The 17,500-nt window shown below is 35.0% G+C and overlaps 1 protein-coding gene across 1 annotated transcript in view; it reads left to right on the plus strand.

Moving 5' to 3' along the window:
- The window catches only part of LOC117103383 (E3 ubiquitin-protein ligase UBR4-like), a 57,204-nt gene that overhangs the window by 19,373 nt on the left and 20,331 nt on the right, over window positions 1–17,500 (plus strand). Inside the window, exons 32-57 of the mRNA XM_033243925.1 lie at window positions 2,639–2,840; window positions 3,150–3,310; window positions 3,658–3,789; window positions 3,975–4,059; window positions 4,732–5,006; window positions 5,506–5,643; window positions 5,783–5,960; window positions 6,277–6,459; window positions 6,987–7,108; window positions 7,512–7,751; window positions 8,401–8,689; window positions 8,900–9,037; window positions 9,123–9,385; window positions 9,589–9,813; window positions 10,777–10,896; window positions 11,727–11,819; window positions 12,433–12,582; window positions 13,152–13,285; window positions 13,462–13,546; window positions 14,217–14,295; window positions 14,922–15,101; window positions 15,369–15,543; window positions 16,246–16,390; window positions 16,595–16,680; window positions 16,952–17,039; window positions 17,406–17,500. The exon at window positions 17,406–17,500 is cut by the window's right edge and continues 99 nt beyond it. Coding sequence (XP_033099816.1) covers window positions 2,639–2,840; window positions 3,150–3,310; window positions 3,658–3,789; window positions 3,975–4,059; window positions 4,732–5,006; window positions 5,506–5,643; window positions 5,783–5,960; window positions 6,277–6,459; window positions 6,987–7,108; window positions 7,512–7,751; window positions 8,401–8,689; window positions 8,900–9,037; window positions 9,123–9,385; window positions 9,589–9,813; window positions 10,777–10,896; window positions 11,727–11,819; window positions 12,433–12,582; window positions 13,152–13,285; window positions 13,462–13,546; window positions 14,217–14,295; window positions 14,922–15,101; window positions 15,369–15,543; window positions 16,246–16,390; window positions 16,595–16,680; window positions 16,952–17,039; window positions 17,406–17,500 — 4,061 coding nt within the window. The remainder of the gene's footprint in view (window positions 1–2,638; window positions 2,841–3,149; window positions 3,311–3,657; window positions 3,790–3,974; window positions 4,060–4,731; window positions 5,007–5,505; window positions 5,644–5,782; window positions 5,961–6,276; window positions 6,460–6,986; window positions 7,109–7,511; window positions 7,752–8,400; window positions 8,690–8,899; window positions 9,038–9,122; window positions 9,386–9,588; window positions 9,814–10,776; window positions 10,897–11,726; window positions 11,820–12,432; window positions 12,583–13,151; window positions 13,286–13,461; window positions 13,547–14,216; window positions 14,296–14,921; window positions 15,102–15,368; window positions 15,544–16,245; window positions 16,391–16,594; window positions 16,681–16,951; window positions 17,040–17,405) is intronic.

A 17,500-nucleotide genomic window follows, 5' to 3' on the forward strand; every position in this document is an offset into this window, starting at 1 on the left:
AAAAATTACCTGACCGTTTTCAAGATGGGAAGACCTTGAATTTTGAAGAACTTAAAAGTAATTAAAGACACGTCAGAAGTCGGGAAAGCTCATTTCCCGCCATCTAGAAATTTTCCCGGGGGAGGAATGTTGACCCCACCACCTAGATTTGATTACAGATCTGCATGATTCATATTCACATTCATCTTATAAGCAGTGGCGTAACAGGCGGGGGCAGGTGGGTAGACTGTCCCCGGTTTTTACCGGGCTGACCAAGCCGTCGTACCGGGCTGTAAGAAGAGAAAAGAAAGCGGGGAGAGGGAGGGAAAGAGAAAGAAGGGGAAAGAAAAGAAAAGGAAAAAAGAAAAGAAAAAGAGAATAGAAAAATAAAGACAAGAATAAAAAGGAAGTTATAATGAACAGATATCACAATACCCCGGCCTGCAACCCCTTCTCCACTTCAAAAAGTGTCCATAGCGCATTTGATCTAAGCCACCAGATATTCTCCGCAGTGGCGTAACCACCGGGGGACAAGGGGAAAATATCCATCTGTGGAAAAAAAATCTTTCCTCATTGAATGCCTTTTTCACCCGGAAAAGTGCCTGAAAACCTCAAATTTTAAATCGCATATTTTGTTGAGGTAGGCCAATTTCCTCTAAAAATTGCCCATTTTAAGGAGTTTTGATCAATTCCGACGAAATTAGAATTTAAAAAACAAAGATTTTTCGCGCGCTTCCCACGCATTTTTTAATGTTACAGCTTGTGCTTGCTCTCCTTTGCCTTAAGTTATAACACATAGTCCCAAACTCGAGAAAGAAAATTTAAGATAGATCGTTTTACCTAAAAGAGGGGCCTTAATGTGTAATGATGTTGAAAGAATATGTTTGTAATAAATAAAGCCATAAGGAAAATGCTTATATTCAGTTTTAAAAAACGAGTGTGGCCATATATAACATAAGAGCATTTCTTGTTGAGGTAGGCCAATTTCCTCTAAAAATAGCACATTCTAGGGAGTTTTGATTAATTGCGACGAAATTAGAATTAAAAAAAAAAAAATTTTCGCGCGCTTCGCGCGCATTTTTTAATGTTGAAGCTTGTGCTTGCTCTCCTTTACTTTCGAAGTTATAACACATAGTCCCAAACTCAAGAAAGAAATTTAAGATAGATCGTTTTACCTAAAAGAAGGGCCTCAATGTGTAATGATGGTGAAAGAATAGGCCTATGATTGTAATATATAAAACCACGATGAAAATGCTTATATTTAGTTTCAAACACACGTGTGTGGCCTATATTAATAATAAAATAAGCCCTGTGCCGTATTGTTTTCTATATGGGGGTTGGGAGTTATCACACCAAGTCATAAATTACTAACCGGGAAAAGTATTACCTTTGCCCCCCACCCCCCGACGCAAGACCCCTGTTACGCACCTGCTTATAAGTGGGGGCCCCCCCACTTTGAAAAACGTTCCGCCGGCCCTGCCAAATGATAATTTCGTTGACTATGATTTTTTGTGGAATATTATTTTCCTTCAAGTGGTTTGTAAAATAGACTTTGTTAACAATGAAATTTAAGGATTTTACCACTGCGCAGGTAGGCATGGTTTAACGAAGAACAACCAGTCGAATACAGCCATTGTGTTATAATTTTTCTCTACTTTTTCTAGGAAACTAATGGGAATACATTTGGTGGTGGTGTGTCCTGCTATTATTCGCATACCCTGCAGCTCTTATTCTTTAGCTACTCGCAAGGCAAGAACTTTATCGCAGCCATCAGCAAGGATTTCAGCCAGATTACAACTCCATTTGCAGTCACGTTGAAAAGGTAAGCTTATATTCAAGATTGTGCTTGGTACTGTGAAGTCATAACTGTATAAGAGCCCTACTATCAAAGTTATATTTTATGTGGTCTTATTATTATAACATTGCAATTATTACCTGTTTTTGTTCTTTATGAATATTGTATATATTTATTTTTATTTTGTAGGCCAATATTTAATTTATAGTGAAGTATAATCAAATTCTTAAGTCTATTATATTATTTTTTTCTTTCATGGTTTATGAATTGTTTTCTTCTTTTTCACAGTAATGGTGGTAATAAGTCCAACCCTCCAGCCTTGTGTCAGTGGAGTGAGGTGGTCAACCATCCTGGTCTCGTATGTGCTCTTACGCAGACCTCTAGCATCCCAGTCATCCTGATGGTCGAACCAGAACGTGTCATGGTCCAAGAGGTCAAGGCACTTCCAGCAAAAGCAAAGGTATGTTTTCTCATATAGTGATAATCATGTGATTAGTATAAGCTTTCTTTCTTGCCTGTACAACATATTTAGATATTTATTATGTTTAGGTTGATAAGCATGTTTTTTAACTATTCAATGTATGTGCATTCATGCGTAAACTGTGCATGCATATTGAGGTTTGAAGGTGTTTTTTTTTTCAGTTGTGCTAACACTGATAAAGTTCAGTAGCTTAATTGGGATTGAAAGCCAACCATTCCAATATGCTATTTACCATTCTAAATTTAATTATTAATTAAAAATGCATTATAAAAATAAAAATTATGTAACTGGGAACACATCACATATGAGGTACATTTGGATTGCCAACAGTTTCAGGAGATCAAATGCATTAAATTTCATGTTCCTATGGTTATCATATGTAGGTGCAAGACATGGTTGCTATCAGACACACCTCATCATCAGACCAGCAGCGGACAACCCTGATCCTCTTGTGTGAGGATGGCAGCTTGCGCATCTACATGGCAAACATCGATAACACCAGCTATTGGTTATCCTCCAAGTTCCAGACACCTAGTGCTATAAATACGCTGAAGCCTTACAGGAAGAAGAAGACTACCAAATCTGGTTAGTTGCATTATCAATTTGCAAACAATTGTTGAGGAAAAAGTGCACAAAATAAGCAATTTGTTGAATATGGATTGGTCCTAATTTTTACAAGTATGTCATGGATGAAAGGGTCATATTAAGTGACTCAAACGTAGGTAGTCGGCTTGCTTTTTCAAAAAAATGTGTATGCTGTTTGACTTGTGTCTGGGCCAAGTGACAAGTATTAACTTTGCTTGTAGTTAATATCATTCTAGTGTTTTATTGTCACATTTTGTTATTATGTACATAATCACCATGTGATTTTTTTTTTAAATATGTCTACAACAGGTCGACCTACAGGTCAGGTCTCATTTCCTGTAGATTTCTTTGAGAATTGTCAAGCGATGAATGATGTTGAATTTGGGGGAAATGACCTGCTCCAGGTTTACAATGTACAACAAGTAAAACACAGACTGAATACAACAGGCACATATGTTGCCAGTACAAAGGTAAACAGAAGAAGCTGGTTTTTTGACTAAAAGAAATATGTGTCTCATACTGTAGTTTAGTTCAAATGATAAGATAAAATTTATTATGAACATGAAATTATTGGACTTCAAAACTTAGAATACTTTCGAAAGTTAGAATAAATAAGCAACAATGAAAATGTTAAATGTGTGATACTAACGATCAGCATAGACATCACTATGAAAAATGGTGCTTGTATATAGCTGTGGTTAATCTTGAAAATAGTTGAGTGCTATGCAACCAAACCACTACCAACACAACATCAATAATTTGTTTCTTCATTATAGTTTCCATTTTACCTAACAACATTTATTTTCTTTTTATTCAGCCTAATGGATTTTCCATTCAAATCACAAACAACAACAGCTCCATGGTAATGGTAGGGGTCAGAGTTCATGTTGGTACCCAGTTCATCGAGAAGGCACCATCCTACCTGGAGGTTTTTGGCCGTTCCACACAGGTAAATTTACTGTCTTGCTTGAAGTTGTCAACATGTTTTAAACATATTATTGTAACAATAATTATTGTATTATTATTATTATTGTATTATTGTAACAATACTGATCTCAACTATAATTATTCTGTATTATTTATTTGTAGCAAAGAAAAAAACCAGTCAAATAATAAATTAAACTTATTTTACAGGCGTCATTGCTCCGTAATCGTTGGTACGATATGCCGTTTACACGAGATGAGTCTCTCACTGCCGACAAGAAATTCACATTATTTGGTAAGTAATTGTTAACTTGTATTTTAAATCTTAATTTTGTGTTACTGTTATTGTTGATTTTCCTATATGGGGCTTGTCATGCTAAAACTGGCATCTGTGATCAAAACAAGAAAATATACTTTATAATGTACATATTCCCCACATTATAACTTTTAAAATCATAGGTCATTTACTGGAATCGACTTAATTTTGCCAAAATTATAAGTAAAAGTATTACAGCTTCTCTGTACTAAAGTATACAATACTACCACATTTATATGCTAATTAATCAGTTTAACATTAGCGACAGTACTCTGGTTTGGGGATGGCAAGCTTTTTATTGTATCAATAAAATTTAACAACATTTAATAATATTTGATAGTAAATTAAATTTAATACATTGATTAAATTTTTCATTATGCCTATCTTAATTAGGAATAATATTTTGTTGGTTGTATGCATTTAAATTAATAATAATAGCAGAAAAGACAGTTTGTACTGTGTGTTCTGCAAATCACCAATCATTAACAATAATTAATAATTCATTTTTATATAAATTCTCAACTATTAATGATTACAAAGGTACGATACATGGCATGAGAACCAAATAACTGATAAGTAATAATAAATATGATAACATTTTGAGCAATATTAGTTCGGTAATATTATTTTTATAAATTTTCTTTTTTGTAGTTGGTGCCTCACAGGACCCAAACAATGTCACAATGGTGGATTCCATTAAAGTGTATGGCAAAACTAAAGAGTCATTTGGATGGCCAGATGATCCGCCAGAAGATTTCCCAGCAACCACAGGACAACCTCCACCAGCATCTGCTGCAGCCACACCGACAAATGACAATGAGGTGCTAGCATCGCCACCATTACCTTTGACCCCTCTGGATAAGCTTGTAGCATCTTCAGTCGAAGTGCTCGATGGATATGTATCGTTGGTTCCCATGGTAGCAAAGGTAATGTTTAAACATCATTAAGAAAATACAAATAATATTTTTTTAATACATTATTAAATTGCTGAATGAATTTTCTTATCAATGTGTTAAATTGATTTTACTTCATTATTCCCAAGACCTTTCAACTGAGGTTGTTGTGTTGAAGTCCAAGCTGGTTTACTTAAATGGATTTTTCTGTTTGGACACTCAAAGAATTGAAGTGAGAATGGCTAGGTTCTTCAACCTCGAGGTCATGTTCAGTCTCTCACTGTGCATTTTGCTTGTTTCCTTTAGCAAGGCACTTAAGCGTGCATGCTCCTGTGCTAATTTCAGCACATTAAGCCTGCAGACCCAATAACATATCTTGTTATGTTATAATCTTTTTTTTGCTCTTATGATATGTCTGTATTTAAAATTAACATAATAGAAAATAAAGTGTATTATATATAATAATTTATCTCATTTGTCCAGGAGGTTATAAATTTATGTTAATATTAAGGGTATTTGTGTTTATTTAAAGGAGTCTATTAAGCAGACGATGTTAGACCTAGCAACAGAGTTACTGATAATGCCAACACCTAATTGTGTCCAGCAGCAGACCAAGATGCTGCTAGCTGCCTTGCTTCAGCCTAACACTGCAACCTACCACAGCCACAAGGTCAGTCAATCAATCAATCAATCAACCAATCAATCATATAATTAATGATAATGAACAGTGTATATACAATATTTGCTGTGTAAATGCAGTGTTGTTTAAATATATATGAATCAATTTGTCATTAACTTCTTTATTCCAGGATGAAGCCCAACTGAACCATGTGATAAAATGCTTAGGCACGAGTCATGAAACACCAGAACTTGACCCTGAGGGCTATCAGAGCCTTGTCGTTACTGCACGTACAGTGGCTGCAGCTAGGCCTGTTAACCTTGTGCAGTTTGCTAACCGTCACCATACATCATCATGGGTAGAAGATGGTTCGTAATAAATCATTTTAATAAATTATAGTTTTTATGATCTTTATTAGCTGTTCTGCATGATGTCAAACCTTTGGTTCCCTCTTTCTCATCCATTCATTGCCTTTTTTTAGATGTCTCTACTTACTTTTTCTTTTTGGGACCCAGGACAAATTTATGTTTGTCATTTTCATTACTAGGCTCCGTCCAGCTCTTGCTTATTTCATTACATATTTATTCAGTATTATTACAGTACTACACTTGTAATATCATTTACATAAAACAATAATTACCAATTCTGAACTGTCCCTAAATAAAATTTATTTTTGCTCAGCAGAATCTCCCAAAAGAACACCAGGAAGCTCCAAGAAAATGATGACCTCACCAATGGAGCCGCTGAAGCTGTCAGACCTGAATGAAGAGGAGAACCAGCACTTCCTAGTCAAGATGGTTGATGCATTCTGGCGTTTGCATGACAGTAAACCATCTTTAAGTATCCTGGCCCCAGCCTGTCTCCCAGGTAGGTTTTAGTTTGCTTATTAAATTTCCAATAATTTACTCAACTTCCTGTTAAACAGAATATGTGTGGTCTTGCCACAAGAATTTGTCGCAGAGTTTTGAAAGAGATGTCAACCAATTTATGGTGTAGTTATTGCCATCAATATGCTCCATCCTTAGTTTTGCACCTTGCGTTAAATGTAATATTTTCATTCAGCACCCACCTTTCCTGAAGGTGGGTGATGAATTCTAAAAAAATGCTACTACAGAGGCAAATAATGTATTGCTTAGCCTCATTACAAGGCTTGGGGAGTCATGAGCAAAATACACAGTGCTGTCCCAGAGCTTGAGCCCAGGACCATATATTGAAAGCCATGTTTCTCTAACACCAAGCTACATCTCCACTACAAATAATTATTCCATAAATAAGAAAAACTGTTGTGTTTTTATTTGTCCTATCTCTCCCCTCCTGATCACTAGTTTCCGGTATGTGACCAGCATTATATATTTACACTGTTGGGCATTACTTGATTTTAAACCTTCTTTCAGGTCTGACAAATATTGAAGTGACTGTCGGTGCACTAGTTGAGATCATACATGCCTTTGCTGCCAATGATGTTAATAACATCAACCTAGCAACCAAGCTATATATGAAAATGCTTATGTCAGAGGTAAGCTATACACTTTATTTAGTGATTTATTATACATCAGAATATGGTGTTCTGCCCTCAAACCTCTTCTTTCATAAATTCCTTATTTAATTATGAATACTAAACAAAATACTTTTTGATATAACACTGCTCAAGCTAGTCCTAGCATAATAGCAGAAGCATACAATCTTTTGCTAATTACTGTATGTAAACATTTAAATAGCTTTTAAAGAATTAGGTTTCTATTGTCAACATTTTGTTCTTTTTCCACTCCAAAATATTTCTGTTCTTTAGTAATTTAGTTTTATTGTTTAATTACTTCATGATGGTAACTACATAGAGCGAAATGCTAGGTTCTGGTAGTCCCCCAGTGGTAGTTTCCAGGTTCTTGAAAAATGGTGTATACAACTATTGTATCTTTCAGGACCAGTCTGTTAGCTTTGCTTGTAAACAGGCTTTGATAAAAGTGATGCGACCACGACATCGCAGACGTCGAGTCATCATTCCATCGCCACCTAGATGCAGCTCGCCAAACGCTGGTGGAACCGGAGGGGAGGACGATGATGGAGATGATAAGGGACCGCCAGGTGGTGGAGGAGGAGAAGCTCTTGGAGAGCCTGAAGCAATAGTAGAGGAACCAGAAGAGTCAGGATTTGAGATAGTGGTAGGCTTAATTGACATATCAATTATTCAATCAAATTTACACTAGAAGCATAATATTAAATGATAATCATATATGCAATTTTCAATTAGTTATCTAACTTTTGGACTAATAGAAACATCTTAAAGTCTTTGTCAGTATTATTGATTTGCAAGTATACAATATTTCATTTCCATTTTATTTGTTTATTTAAGCCTGGTTTCCTTGAAATTGCTACATTGTCACTGCAGTGTCTCTACAGTGTTTTAAGTGCAATCGTTGTACTGCAAAGCAGTCTCCTACGCAATTCTGATGGCTCCCTGATTTGACAGAAAAAATTGGCGTCACCAAAAGCTTTCTTCGATTTGCATGTAGTGATTGTATGGAAACCAAGCTTAATGCACATGGGCCAAATAATTGCCAATAGGTATTCAGTGTTATGAATGCTACTGTCCTGCTCACAGGTCAATCCATTTCACAAACAAACAAGATGCTTTACTAAATCTTAATAGGAATTTAATTGTATTGGTTGTGAAGAAATTATCCTTGTCTCTTGACAGGATTTGAACCCAGCCTTAAGGTTTTGAAGGCAAGCACCTTAACCACCAAGCTACACAGCTCCACTCACAATATTGTAATCTTTTTTCCATTATCGTTTATTTTATTATGTTAGGACCAGGAACCAATGGTTCTAGAGCCTGGTGAGATCCCTGGAGCAGTTGGAGCCAACCACCTCAACTTGGAGGCTCTGCTTGGTGGACGTGGTAGCCTAGCCCCTATGCTAGACCTCCCACCTGATGCAGATGATGAAGCCATGATGGAGCTGGCTATAGCCCTAAGCCTTCAAGAGCAAGGTGGCTCAGCTGCAGCTAGGCTAAACCTACAGGGTATGGCACTATCAGGACAAGGCCAGAGTTCATCCTCACTGGAGGCAGGAACCCTCTCAGACACAACAGCTTCAGGTATATCATTAATAATGATAACATTTCATGTGTATTTGCTAACATTTTACTTTTCTATTATTTGTGTGAAAGAGGAGGTAAACACTAAAAAGATATATCTAATATATTAAATGCTTGCTGTACACCACATAGAATTTTCTGTTCATATCTTGTACCGAAAGCATTTATTGTTATTGTATAATAATGCTCTGCTATTCCTCTCACTTGCAGCTGCAGCAAGTGATGATGAAGGCAGCACAGCTGCCACAGATGGCTCTACCTTGAGGACCTCACCAGCTGAGCAGACAGGCAGCGGTGGATCAGAGAGCGGTGGCAGTGCAGCTGATTCTATTACTGGAGAACACAGTGGTAAGATAACAATTTTTTTGTTGTTATTATTATCCATTTTTGTTAATGGAATAGCTTCAAATCAACGTTCCTACTTTTTTTACAGTTTCATCTTACTCAGCCGTTAGTGGACGTAGCAGCACCTTTGGCGACACTATTCATGAGGGAAATTCCAACCCGCCAGAGAGCATATCAAGTGTTGGTGGAGGCCAAAACTCCAACCAACCAGATAGCTCTGACCTACTGGAGAGTGATGCAGATGCCACACACAGAATGCATCTACTCAGAATCATGCTACTGGATAGGTTCCTGCAGTATCTCCCTGAACTAAGAGATGTTGGTGGAGTTCGGGCCATTCCATTTATGCAGGTAGGGGTTATGAACTTTTGCAATTGCATTTTGAAAAAATATAACTTGCAAATCTAAAATGTATTATATAATAATACATATATCTTACTAATGTTTGATCTCAAGGAAGTTTTATTGATGTCAAAAAGGGATTTGAGTAATTTATTTGAGATTGTATAATGCCTATATTAATTTTAAAACTTCAAACGATATCTCTACTGTAGGTTTTACTCATGCTGAGTTCAGATTTGGATCTAGAGGAAGATAAAGACTGTGGAGCAATGGATAATCTCCTGGTTGCCATGCTAGGCGAGTTGAACATGAGTTGCCGTGACTTCACAAACATCGCAGAGAGAACACCACATCACGAGGTGCAGCTGATCATAATGCGTCTGCTAAGCGTATTCATGTCACGGTCCAAGTCTGGGACAAAGACCACATCTTCTGAGGTTTGCTTAACAAAGTATATTATAAATAGAAATTGATTTGACAAGTAGGAAAATAAGTTGAGGAAGGTGTGACATTATTTTTGTGCAGTTGATTGTTTCATTTTATTTCATCCAAAAAACATTAAAATTGACAAACACAAGATAACAGAGAGCAAAAAGTAACACTCAGTTGACCAGACAGGATTGTCAAAAAGTGAACTGAATCACTGTCTAGTGGCTCTCCGATGCCAATGAGAACATAAATTAAAGTAGCATAAAATATTCAAGTAAAATAGGCCAATCAATAAAATTTAAATTTAAAAATGTACATGTACAAAATCATCAGTGAAATCGGTCAAAATACAATAAAATTTGAAAAAGAAGAATTGCAGCGAAAAACAAAGTTAAAAATTCTGTCACATAAGTTGTGACAGAATTTGAGGCTCATATATTTTATATGAAAATATAATAACATCTAGGTCAGGGTTTGAATCCCTCTCTTATTTCCTTGAGCAAGGCACTTTATATGCATTTCTTCTCTCCACCGTTTAAATGGGTACCTGGTGGGGTTGCCTGCTCCTGCACTGATTACCAGCAACAACACTTAAGCATGTGGACCCAATGACCAGGGAAACGAATTGCGCTTTATAACCCCAAAGAGGCGATATTATAAATGCCCATACCAGTATAATAATATATAATCAAACCAAGATCAAAATATTAAAATATTATATAAACATGTAATTAAAATATCTTGGTTACGTATTAGCAACAGAAGGCCTCTTTAAAAAATAATATGTTCAGACTTCCTAAGCTGTATTTAGTCTTTAAATACTGCTCTTGCATTTCATCTGTTTCTTTCCATTCTGCTCCTTGTTATTCCCTTTTGTTTCTTTCATCTTTCATCTGTCGCTATCATGCCTAATCTTTTGCAAAATTCCTTCAACAACATGTTAATTAGGAATAATATAATGATTCTTACAGACATCGGCAATGATCTCGCACACCACTGCCACCGCCATGCTGAGCAGCGGTGCTATTGAGTACTGCCAACACATCCTCAAGTCACTCCTGGAGCATTGGAAGCAAGCATCTCCAGATGAGGTTAGCCATGTTTGCATTTATTTTGCAGCAATACAATATTATTTGACGTATTGTTTAGTTTATTTCTTTTTTTTTAAATCATATTAATATAGCCTATGATTGTAAGACATGTAGGCCTAATTAATTAAATATAGTCACTTGTAGTAATGAGAGTTCTTCTGGTCATATATATTTGTTTAAAGATGCTTTCATTATTGTTTCAGCAATTTTTTCTAAGCTTTTCTGTAATCTCTGTTTATCTTACCATCAGTAGTCACTATCAATGAGACACCTATTTATCTGTTTACCATCACATCTATTTATCTGTTGTTAATTTAATAAAATTATAGAAACACCATCACTTTTCCAAATTTTGATGTCTCCATTGTCCAAACATTTTCATTGGTTGATTTTTGTTTTGGTATAATTATTTGGAAATAGGGACTTATTAATTAATTCCTGAGGACAATGCAATTAAAGCTAAACATAATATTGGATTGGATCTCCATTTTCTGGTTTTTAAAATTTACATTCTCCTGAAGACAGACGGCACAATCACACCGAAATTTTGAGACAACCAGCCAGGATTTAACTTTACCTCAAAAACCATATTTTTACAACACATGGCGTAACAAAAGTTTAATGATTTTGTTATTAAACTTTCTTATCTCAGACTTGCCTGTGATCCTATAGGTTTGTTCATTTTTTATAGAATTTGATTCTTAATGTTATTTTTACATTTAATGTCGGCTTTGGCAGGGAAATGAATTAAATAACCATGGACCTTGATTATTTTTATTATTAAGTAAAGTTATTGATCAAAGTATGTTTGCTATTTCTTCTGCACATAGGAGTCGGGTACAGTGGCATCAAATCTTCTAAAGCCTCATCCAGTGTTGCCTCCAGCAGACATGTCCCCCTTTTTTCTCAGACAGTATGTCAAGGTAAGTAGAGTCCTACAGAATAGGCAAATCAAACTCAAGTTGTAATCTTCTTTATGTATATTGTACTGATTATGTACTGGATTGTAGTTCTTTTTTCATGGCCCCTTTTACTCCAGACAGATCATCTCAAGTTGCTTTAATTAAATAACAAAATATATATTAATCACTCAAAAACAGGACAGTTTTAAACTCTGAAAATTGGATTTTCATCTAAATTTGGAAAGTGTCGACTGGCGATTGTAATCTGTAGAATTCATAGATCGGAAAACAGATAATTGAGACTGAAAAAAACAGGCACTAATTTTTAAAATAATGCAATTGTATTGCAAATGATAGGTTTGCCAGATAAATTATGAACTGTGTTGATTAGGGTATTGTGTTAAGTAACTGTTTATATCAGTTTTGTTTATTTATTGCTCAAACCCAGTGTAACAAACAATGATAATACAAATGTAGAATAAACTATATCTGAATCTGTCAGAGACTAAATCTACTAAAAATGAGCATGCACCATATTTTGTCTGTATAACTTAACAGACAGATATTAAGAGAGCTGCATAACCATGATCAGGTTTGTTTCAACTGACTTTTGCTGATTCTTCCATATGTACAGGGTCATGCAGGAGATGTTTTTGAGGCCTACACTCAGCTGTTGACCGAGATGGTGCTCCGTTTGCCATACCAAATTAAGAAGATATGTGATTCCAATCCATCTGTTGGTCATCCAGTCTTTGACCAAGCCTGGATATTCAATCTCTGTGAGGTATGTGTTCAGTTCAGGACATGATAAGGTCCTATTACACCCAAATATGGGCATTTCACCTTTATTTGTCCCTTAAATTTGATAGTGTGGAAAGCTTAAAGTTAGGCTCTGGAGGGAAAAAATTTTTTGGTATGTTGTAGAACTGATTTTACTAAGACAGAAAAAAGTTGTTTGGCGAAAACTGGGGAACGGTGAATGAGATACAGATTTTTTAATATTTAAAAACTGGGGGAATAAGGTGTAAAAATGGGCAGTTACGCCCCTTTTTCCCCCAGTTTTTAAATTCACCGTTCCCCAGTTTTTCGTCAAACAACTTTTTTCTATCTTAGAAAAATCAGTTCTACAACATATCAAAACATTTTTTTCCTCCGGAGCCTGACTTTAAGGATGACATTTTTTTACTCAGTATCTTATAAATTTCTTAATCTCAATTTTATACTAGTGATTACTAAAAAATACAACTTTATGCATTCATGTGTTATTGAATCCATAAACAAAATTTCTTTATATGTTTTTATACGATTAATAATAAAATTTCTTGTATCTTGTATCTTATTTTATTTGCATAGTATATGATAACACAACAGACTCCGTTTGTCCGCCGCCAAGTCCGTAAACTCTTGTTGTTCATCTGCGGAAAGAAAGATTTGTACCGGCAGCTAAGAGATCTTCACTCACTGGAGTCTCATATGAAAGACATCAAGTAAGTTCAGAGAAATCACCTACCTTAATTGTAGCAAAAGCTAAATAAATATGTGTTGCAAATTGGCAATATATTTGTAACATTAAAATGATAATTAAATAATATATTATAGAATGGAAACAAGTATGTATTATATTTTGTTACACTTACTGTGTAAAATTTTTTTTTTTGGAAAGGCACATCTGTTTTAAACATGGAGTCGACTTGACCAAAACAGGGGCAGTTCCAGCCTCTATTCCATATGACACACTCATTTCATTGGTAAGTTGATTTGCAAGCATTCCTTATTTTTAAATTGAAATCACCCCAAACAAGGCCTGAAACCACTCCTGGGTAAGGGGTTACTTATGTCTGTTCCGTGAATACTTACCTGCATAAACTGACTAATTGCTATTGTTTTCGAAATGAAACACCCCTCCAAAAAAAAATAGAACTGTCTCCCTAATAATTCTCCTCATTTGACATTGTTCCTTGAAGGAGCTAAGACCATGTGTCTCAGATTGTGTTTCTTTGTTTCTGTTGCAAGGAGAATTCTTGGATCGTTATTTTTTATTTTTTTCCCTTGGATTTTGGACTTATTTTCAAGAAGTTTTAGAGAGAACGACATATCCTTTACATTAGCTTGATTTGTAGTCTGTTCTTATGCTATGTCCACGCGCAAGCAGTTGTGCTCGGCGTGTGGGGCCTCCAAACCGAGTGTCAAACTTCTTAGACAATCGGAGAACCCTTTGCTAAGTTTGCGGCGGCTCTTGATTGGGTAACTCAGTCTGGAAGTTTGTTGTCGGGGGTCGTAGCGTCGGATAATTCTCTTTTAAGTCATTGTAGTTTGCTCTACATGATCTGATCAGACAACTGTATGTTTTCATATCGTTCTGCACACAGAGATTCAGGTGTTTATAATTGAATATTATTTTGATTGTTTTTTCTTCAGATTGAGCATTTGAAAGCATGTCAGGAGGTAGCAACGACTCGTACACACAACTGGCAGAAGTTCTGTTTGCGCCAAGACAGTAAGTGGTGTATATTTTTGCCAGATTCATACATTTAAATTGTTACTGAAGAACTGTTGTTAGCAATATCAACTTTTGATGACTGGTTCAGTAAATGGATATTACCATCATAACATCTATATTATCCAAACCTAGAAGATAATATAATTCTTCTTATGGTTTATTGCTGAATGTGAAAATGGGATAAGATAGGTTTTTAAAAACCATTTATACTATTTTTTAAAAATTATTTTAAGTTTACTTGTTAATCTAATGTCTTATCGACATAACATAAATCAAAATAATGATTTAATAATAAATATTAATTCTGGATTTATATAGCGCCTCACGTTGACACAACCTCGAGGCGCTTGAACATTTGTTAGTTTATAAACTGTTCATTAATTAAATTGTACATTTTTGAATTTAAAAAATTTGACATTCACCACTTAACCATAAAATTAATAATTTTTAATGAATATTGAGTCATCATCATCTAATGTTATTGCACATGTCCCTTGTAGTAAAAATAACTTGCGTTTCTCCATAATAATTATGTTCACTTATTGTAACTTACATACACATTCTGAAAGACTGGTATCTGTATAAATGTATAACCTTTAATCTTGTTTGTGTGGTAATTTCAGATGTACTGTCCAGTCTACTACATGCTAGTTTCTACCTGGATGAAGGCGTTGCTCCCACCCTCCTGCATCTACTGACAGCAGCCCTCTGTGGCACCAAGTCCACCTCATCAAGCTCAAGTTCCAGCAAGCATAAGAAAGAGAAGAGAGAGGAGAAGGAAAAAGAAAAAGAAAAAGCTGAAGGTAAGTGATTCATTTTATTGAAGTTTATATCAATAGAGAAACTGATTGGTAACCATAGGGTTTGAGGGATTATAATACATTTCCTCAGTAATGCTTTCAAAAATATAGTCAAAATCTATATTGTGCCCATGCTGCCTTAAAATAATGAGTGTGCTGGCAGCCATTAATTCACAGACAGCTGATTTTCCGTGAGCAGAAACAACAAAGAACCAACCTATTTTACAAAAAATAATGGACTTCAATAACATGCCCATTTCCTAATATTAGATTCTTCTGACGAGCAGCTGAAACATGATGACAACATGTGCCAGAAACTCATCAATCAATTCAACAAGTCAATCAACAATCAAACCCTGGCTCACTTTATTCGGCTCTTCCTGCTTGAGTCAAACAACACCTCAGTACGTTGGCAAGCACACAAGCTTGTCCACCATATATTCAAGTAAGTGAAGAAATAAATTATATATTAATTAATCTTGAGGTAATTTGCTATATTAATGTAAGACGGTATTTATTATTCCATCTGTTCTTGTTACAATGTGTATATCCCATATTTATCCTTTTATGGCTGTTGAAAAAAAGCCTAACTTTATGATTATTATATTATTTGCTATTATAATTTTATAATCAATAATATTCGTCTATAATAGGCTAATAATATGAATGAATTTTTAAATGGTTTACTCAGTAAGGCCAAAAAAAAAAAAATTTGTGTTGGCCACGTTTTTGGGAAAAACCAAAAAATGGGTAGGTCAGTAGGAAAACTTTTTTGTTTTTCTTTTTCAACCAGAAATGTGTTTACACTTAGAAAGTAGAAAATACACAAATAATACAACAATTTCGGATTTGCATCGCATACCATGCACCAAAATAGGCTAGGACTTGGCGCCTTAGCCTAGTTCAAGGCCATTCCAGCCTTATAAGCTCATGAAAAAAAAAATATTGTTCCTTGTAGTCAAAATAAAAAAGCTAAAATGCCAACCCTGAATTTTGTAAAATTTGGGTCGGTCGGGCGTAGCCAACACAATAATTTTTTTTATTTGGCCTAATAATAAGAGTCCTATGTAAACATCCCTTCAAAAATTGAGTTAAGTAGTCTCAAGATATTTTGAATTATGCTAATTCCTTTTTTATATTTCACCAGGAGCTCATCTGGCCAGCTGCAGGAGAATCTGCTGACCCTGATGTGGGATCTATGGCCTGAGCTGTCAACATATGGCCGCAAGTCAGCTCAGTTTGTTGACCTGCTTGGTTACTTTTCCCTTAAAGTTCCCTACAACTCTGCCAAGGTAACTGACCTGTGTATTTTAAACTTTACAAAGCTCTTATAACAACAAGATAATAACAAAAAGAAGCATCGATGTTCATTAAAAAGAAGCATAAAAAGTAATTGTTTTTGAGAGAAGCGTCCTAGTTGTTACCATGGTCATTTTTGCACGCAGTAATCGTTGTGTTGTGTCTTACACATTTGCAATATTCTTTATATTTCATAGTCAAAGCAGTATGTGCAGAAAGCTACAGCTCTCCTGAAGGCCCAAAACCTGGTCCTAGCAAATCATCCAAACTCAAACATCTACAAGTAAGCTTTACAATCTCTTAGTATAGTTGCACACAAACGCCAGTAATGTACTGTTCAAGTTTTGAAATATGTTATTATTATATGACAGTATGAACATTTATAGGTATGTTTATTATAGATACATATTCTTTGAGTGAATTTGCTTTTTTTTTTAATTATGGTAAAATAAAGAATGAATAAAGTTATATTTATTAATAATTAAATTTATATTTTGTTTATTAATTTTTCTCCATTGGTTTATTTTTCTCAATATTGTATAATTTGTTTTCAGCAACCTTGCTGGTCTAGTTGAATTTGATGGTTTTTATTTAGAGAGTGACCCTTGCCTTGTGTGCAACAACCCAGAGGTGCCATTTGGCGTAAGTTTAAATCATTTTTAAACTCTTTATGCAAGTTAAATGTAAAGATAAGGTATTGAAACAACAACAAAAGGGAAAACTAAATTTCACAAGAATATTAATGTTTTTAATTGTGTTATATATGTGATCTTATTTATTTCATTTAAATGGAACTTAACATTGATCTAAATAGATTTTTTAAATTAAAGTCTTTATCAAGGGTGAGCTCTGAACCAGTACAAGCCCTGCTTTCCACAAAGGCCCTCAATACAATCAGAAATAGATCATTTAAAATATATACAATCAAAATAAAAAAGATTTATCTATTTATTGATTAGAGAATTATATATTTAACTGCTGATCATTTTGTTCCACACTTTTCAATAGAACATCAAGTTGTCTGCAATAAAAGTGGATTCACGTTACACAGCCAACTCGCAAATTGTCAAGCTTGTTAGCACCCACACGATATCAAAGGTGTC

This window comes from Anneissia japonica, unplaced genomic scaffold, assembly GCF_011630105.1.
Source record: "Anneissia japonica isolate Jap-2015-1 unplaced genomic scaffold, ASM1163010v1 scaffold288257_len99150_cov156, whole genome shotgun sequence".
Classification (NCBI taxonomy): Eukaryota; Metazoa; Echinodermata; class Crinoidea; order Comatulida; family Comatulidae; genus Anneissia; species Anneissia japonica.